Source organism: Protobothrops mucrosquamatus, unplaced genomic scaffold, assembly GCF_001527695.2.
Source record: "Protobothrops mucrosquamatus isolate PMUCROS unplaced genomic scaffold, P.Mucros_1.0 scaffold1566, whole genome shotgun sequence".
NCBI lineage: Eukaryota > Metazoa > Chordata > Lepidosauria > Squamata > Viperidae > Protobothrops > Protobothrops mucrosquamatus.
The window spans coordinates 208,053-214,749 of record NW_015387733.1 but is presented as its reverse complement, the minus strand read 5'-3'; the positions used below and the strand labels follow the sequence as shown (position 1 = coordinate 214,749).

The 6,697-nt window shown below is 39.9% G+C and overlaps 1 protein-coding gene across 1 annotated transcript in view; it reads right to left on the bottom strand.

Moving 5' to 3' along the window:
* The window catches only part of LOC114922996 (lymphocyte antigen 6 complex locus protein G6c-like), a 12,629-nt gene that overhangs the window by 1,982 nt on the left and 3,950 nt on the right, over nucleotides 1-6,697 (bottom strand). The window contains exon 2 of the mRNA XM_029285359.1: nucleotides 889-1,005. Within this exon, the coding sequence (XP_029141192.1) occupies nucleotides 889-1,005 (117 nt within the window). The remainder of the gene's footprint in view (nucleotides 1-888; nucleotides 1,006-6,697) is intronic.

Here is a 6,697-nt window from a genome sequence, read left to right as displayed (position 1 = left end):
GCGTGGCCGGGTACAGCTAGTTATATATAAAAAAAGAAAAAGCATCTTTGGGACATCCTCAAAGGAAGCAATGACAGGTCACTTTCATATTGTTGCCAAGATAATGGCATCCTTATGCCCATGTAGTTACCAAGAACTGAGTTTCCTTCACTTTATTTATATGTGTCTATCGTTTTATTTCCACTCCATACTTTAGTCTCAACATGGTGGATTGAGGAGCTGCACAACTGAGAGAGTTCAAGTATTCCTCTAAAACAGGGATGGGCAATAAACAGCTTATAGGTTACTATAAGCCCAAACTATAGAAGTAGCACAAGAAGGTTTTTAAGAGAACCTGGTAGCTCCTATTTAATCCCAAGAATTTTGAATGTTTATCAAAATAAAATGAAATATAGTCTTGTTTTACATAAAACTAGAGATGTAAATATATGCAGCTTTATTTCCAGCTGTCCCAATCCATGTCCTTCTCACCCAGATTTGTCTTTCCAACATTATTCAGATTTTCTCCAACCAGGTTGACAACTATGGGCATTGTTGTCAGTACAGTTTTCATGTAAACAATTCAGATTTTTAGGCAGGAAACACTTGATAAGAGTAGTGTGGTCCAACAATAGATTTCATCATTTTTTAAAACAAATACTTAAATCTTTTCCTCTTGCTTATGCATGAGTGATATGGCCACTTAATTTGCAACATCATCCTATCCACTAAAACCTTTGACTCCTACAAAGAAGTTGAAAATGTCCCCGAGAAGCCCATGATAAAAAATGGGTGATTATATTTAGGTGTTGAAGTTTTTTAATAGGTGCCAATGCTCTCTGTCTCTGTCTCTGTCTCTGTCTGTCTCTGTCTCTGTCTCTCTCTCTCTCTCTCTCTCTCAGACTGTACCTTTATAAACTCTGGTCGTCTCACACTGCTGGTCTTCCTTTGTTCTGCAGGGATCATCAGAACTAAAACAAACACTGCCAACTTTAAAGTTGCACACATTGCATATTAGACCTTGACCTGCAAAGAGAGAAACCAAAAGAGAGTAATTAGTTCAGTTTAAACAGAGAAGTGGGAACAGCTGGGTAAGTTGTCACAATTGCCACATGTCTAAGAATGCTTTGGCTGCCACCTACTGGTCCATCATGATACTTCTTAATAGAGTTACCAGGCGTCCTGCTACACCTATCCAGTAAACATAGCCTTAAAATAAAAAACAGATCCTTGACTTACAACCACAATTGGGACCAGAATTTCTGTTGCTAAGCAAGGCAGTTGTTAAGTGAGCCATGCCCAATTTTTAACCTTTTTGCCATGGTTGTTAAGGAAATCACTGCAGTTGTTAAATGAACCACATGGTTGCTAAGTGAATCCAGCTTCTCCCATTGACTGACTCCAGGATGCTGCAACTTTCATAAATACATGTCGGTTACTAAGTGCCTGAATTTTGATCACGTGACTGTGGAGTTGCTGAAACGATCGTAAGAGTGAGGATTGGTTGTAAGTCACTTATTTCAGGGCTGGTGTAACTTTGAATGTTGTAAGTTAAATAGAATAGAATAGAGCTGGAAGGGACCTTGGAGGTCTTCTAGTCCATCCCCCTGCTCAAGCAGGAGAACCTATACCATTTCAGACAAGTGACTATCCAATCCCTTCTTAAAAACCTCCAGTGATGGAGCAGCCACAATTTCTGAAGGCAATCTGTTCCACTGGTTAATTCTCCTCACTGTTAGGAACTTTCTCCTTAATTCCAGGTTGCTTCTCTCTTTGATTAATTTCCAACCATTGTTTCTTGTCCTGCCCTCTGGTGCTTTGGAGAATAATTTGATCCCTTCTTCTTTGTGGCAGCCTCTAAAATACTGGAATACTGCTATCATGTCACCCCTAGTTCTTTTCTTTAGACTAGCCAAACTCAAGTCTTGCAGCTGTTCTACATATGTTTTAGTCTCCAGGCCTTGGATCATCTTAGCTGTTCTTCTCTGAACTCTTTCCAAGGTCTCAACATCTTTTTTGTAGTATGGTGACCAAAATTGGTTGCAGTATTCCAGGTATGGTCTCACTAGGGGTTTATAAAGTGGTACTAATATTTGTCATGATCTTGATTCTATGCCTCAGTTTATACAACCCAGGATTGTATTAGCTTTTTTGGCTGCTGCTACACATTGCTGGCTCATGTCCTTCTAAGTTGAGGACAGACCTATATTGTCTGACTTGTTGAGTATCTTCCTTGGCAGTTTTTCTCCGTTGGGAAGCTAACCGCTAATAACAATTACTAATTGCAAGTTAACAAACACAGTTCTATGACATTAATTAATTGATTGTACCCTTCATTGACTTGCTACCTGAAACTGACAAGACTTTGATTGATTGAAAGCTTTTGCCTCCTAGCACATTCCTGCTATTGAAAAAACTATTCCTCCTCCTCCTCCTCCTCCTCTTTCCTTTCCCCTTCTCAATTTTTCACTGCAATTTTTGATTGGTGTACATTGGGAGAAAGCAATATGAATCCTCTTGAATGTACAGAGAGTGGAATAAACCTAAGAAAGCCCTAAGGTTTTTAAAGAATTGCGATGTATTTATTTATGTATTTATTAGATTTGTATAGTCTTAGAACACAACTCTGGGTACATCACTGAATAAAGGCATACAGGTAGTCCTCTATTTATAACTATAATTGAGCTCACAACCAGTAAGTCAGTAAGCAGATCATCATGTGACCACACCTGATTTCATGAACTTTTTTTTTGTGGTGATTATTAATAGCAATGGTGCTTAACTTATATACCAATTTATCCAGATGGTAAGTTGTTTCTTCTGGATCCATCTTAGGTTCAAATGGTCATAAGTCTTAAATCGAGGACTATCTGTGGTACCACTACCCAAATGATGACTGGTTCTCCTTAAATTTTAATCTTGTGAAACCATGTCAGTGAGTATCCTGCTGAATAAGCTTATTTCCAAATAAGCAGAAACATCTGGAATTAGAGCCATGCCTGGGAGAAGCTTGACCACATTTTAACATTTCAATATTTAAATAGCCCTAAATACAAAAAAAAAGCAAGGGGATACGTATTTTTCTTCCAGTAGAGCTGGGAGGCTTCACACAGTTTGTGAATTTCCACCCTGACTGAGATGCTCCTTGGAGTTATTTTAAGGTGTAATAATTTGATTTTCATCAGAATTGCAAGGTATGGGAGGTTTAATTCTTCCCTCCCTACTCAATTTTTCATCAGCTGGATATGAAAAACTAACAAGGTTCAAGGGATGGTAAAACAGCTATTAGTATTATGCAGCAGCGTCAGGGGAAACTTGGATCATGATTTCAGCTAAAGAAAATGAAAAGTAAAATTTTCTTTTCAATGGTCTTCAGTTCTAATGGTCTTCAGTTCTAATGCAATGGTCTTCAGTTCTAATGCAAATCAGTGACATTCTTCTTATAATTCCTGTTGTTACTCCATTACATATATCAGATCCTGCAGAACAGGCACGGTACAGGATCCTGCTTGCTGCAAAGTGTTCTATCTGACAGGACCTTTTCTGTCTTGGCACCTGCCATCTGGAATATAATTCCCCAAAAATTCCCCCCTCTAGATTTCCCATCTAGGAAATCTCTTAAAACCCCAGGTTCTTTCAATAAGATCTCAGGGAAGTAGGATGCCCACAAGATGAAGGCTGTGGGTCCATTCTCCCACAGTCTTCTTTATAACTGTTTTAATTAATCTTAATTATATTTATTTGATTGTTTTGTTGCACATCCAGAGTATGTGAGCTGGGTGGCTGTATAAAACTAATCAATGATGCATTTCATGTCAAATTTTCAACAATCCACATTTCTCGAGTGACTGTCATGGATCGTCATAGTAGTTCAGGCCATATCAATGTTTTATTTTATATGAGCCATGGTGGCTCAGTGGTTAAAATGCAGTATTGCAGGCTAACTCACTGCTCACTGCCAGGAGTTTGATCCTAACTCAGCCTTCCATTCTTCCAAGGTCAATAAAATAAGGACCCAGATTGTTGAGGGCAATAGGCTGACTCTGCAAACCACTTACAGAGTGCTATACAGCTTAGCAATAGCAAAGTGCTATTGTTATTATTTATCTTTTTTATTAAATTTATATAGTCACTGAACTCAAACACTATGACTCCAGGCATAATACTTCATTAAAAATCCTCTTAATAGCAATAGCATTTAGATTTATATATCACCCCATAATGTTTTCCAGCACTCTCTGGGTAGTTTACAATGTCAGTATTATTTGCATAATGTCCTAACAATCTGGGTCCTCATTTTACCAACCTCGGAAAGATGGAAGGCTGAATCAACCCTGAGCCCTAGCAGGATCAAACTCTGGGCTGTGGGCAGAGTTTGCCTGCAATACTGCATTCTAACCATTACACCACCTTAAAAAATTGACAATTTTATTTTTAAAAAAACAACAACACCCCACTTCATGTACATGAAGTCATGATGGCTTTATTTCGTTCCTTTTTTGCACAGCTTTTGACACAGGGTGGTAAATGGCAATAGCCAGTATATAGACCAGCTTCACCCCAAGAAATTACTTTCACACAGGGGAAATCCCTGCATGAACCTTGAAAAAGTTGGCATGGGAATCATGCTGGGAGCAGCACAAGGTGGAAAGAAGAGAAAGCTGGAATGGATCCCAGAAAGTTATTATCAGATAGAGTGTGGCCGATTGGGAAATTTCTGGGAATGCCAGAGGTGTGGTTCCCCACAGAAGCATCCAACTTCGCTTCCCATGAAGGGAAGATTAAGTTATTAAAACTCAGCAAGGAAAACAAGTGACTTTCCTTTCTCCACCCAAGTCCTTTCGGGAGTGGCTGTTTTCTATCATGTTGTGGTGGGACACGAGGAATCCGAAGCTTGCCAAATATGAGTTGAAAGTGTAAAGTGAAAAAACAGGTACATTGATTGAGTCATCTCTGGTTTCCACCACGGTTCACTATGGGATAGTTTGCTCCAAAGTCCCTTCCAACATTATTAATATTATTATGGATCATCGCACAGTCAGCCAGATGTTCAGACTGGATTTGGCATTTTTGTCTACCTATCGAGTCCTTACCAAGGACCTGGGATAGGCAGATGTGGATGTTTGATGGTATTACAGATATTGTTGCAGGATGGAAGCAGTTCCTAGTAAGGCCACCTTTTGCAATTGACTAATGGCGAATTTGTCAATCCCAATGGTATTCAAGTGATGCTCCAGTTGTTTTGGGATTGCACCCAAGGCGCCTATTACTATTGGTACTACTCTTGCTTACTTTTGCCACAGTCTTTCTATTTCTATTTGTAGGTCTTTGTATTTTGTTATCTTCTCCAGTTCTTTCTTGTCTCTTCTTCTTCTTCTTCTTCTTCTTCTTCTTCTTCTTCTTCTTCTTCTTCTTCTTCTTCTTCTTCTTCTTCTTCTTCTTCTTCTTCTTCTTCTTCTTCTTCTTCTTCTTCTTCTTCTTCTTCTTCTTGAAGAAGAAGAAGAAGAAGAAGAAGAAGAAGAAGAAGAAGAAGAAGAAGAAGAAGAAGAAGAAGAAGATCCTATTATTATTATTATTATTATTATTATTATTATTATTATTATTATTATTATTATTATTATTATTATTATTATTATTATTATTATTATTATTATTATTATTATTATTATTATTATTATTATTATTATTATTGTCACATGGCCAGAGGAGCTGTGAAGGGTGATAAATCCAGCCATACTGCTATGTGCCCAAAGTTTGACCATGTGACTGCAGAGCAGTGTGACCATAAAAACTTTGAACCCCTCGACCTACGTACAGTTGTGGACCTGCGCCTTTTTCACCGAGCCCTGAAGGCCCATCTATTCCGTGTGGCCGGCCTGGCGTAGTTTGATTATGTTTTAGTGGGGGTTTTGTATGGGGTACTTTTAGAGCAGGCCTGTTATTTAATTTGATTTTAGAACAGAAACTTGTGTATATTTATCGTGGTTTTTATTATCGCCTGTTCACCGCCCTGAGTCCCGTAAGGGAGATAGGGCGGTTTATAAATTCAATAAATAATAATAATAATAATAATAATAATAATAATAATAATAATTTACTTTTATTGGACATGACCTCCGTCTCTGCTCTCTGCAGCTTGTCAATGTGACCCGATCGGTTCAGAGAGCCCGCAGTGCGACCGCCTCACCGGACATTGTTTATGCCGTGGTGGCTTTACGGGGAGAAACTGTAACCAGTGCCAACGTGGCTTCCAGAAGAACTTTCCCCACTGTTCTCCCTGCCATACATGATTCAGCCAGTGGGACCTGGTGCTGAATCAGCTCAACGAACAGCTGCAAAGGCTTCAGGATAGAGTGCGGGCCCTGAAGGAAGGTGGCCCCATACCCGAAGCCAGCAACAGCCGCCTGCGCAGCCTGGAGAGCAGCTTGGCTTGGGTGGAACAGCTTCTGATGGATGAAAAGAGTCTGAGTGGTTCGATGCTGCAGCAGCTCAACAACCTCTTAACAGATACAAGGTATGCCTTGAGGAGCACCCGGAGGCTCCAGCTAGTTCAAAATGCAGCCGCGCGGGCGGTGTTGGGAGGGACTCGTCGCTCCCACGTTACGCCGCTTCTGCGCGAGCTGCATTGGCTGCCGGTAGCCTTCCGGGTGCGCTTCAAGGTGCTGACTATGATCTTTAAAGCGCTCCATGGCAGCGGACCTGGTTATCTTCGAGACCG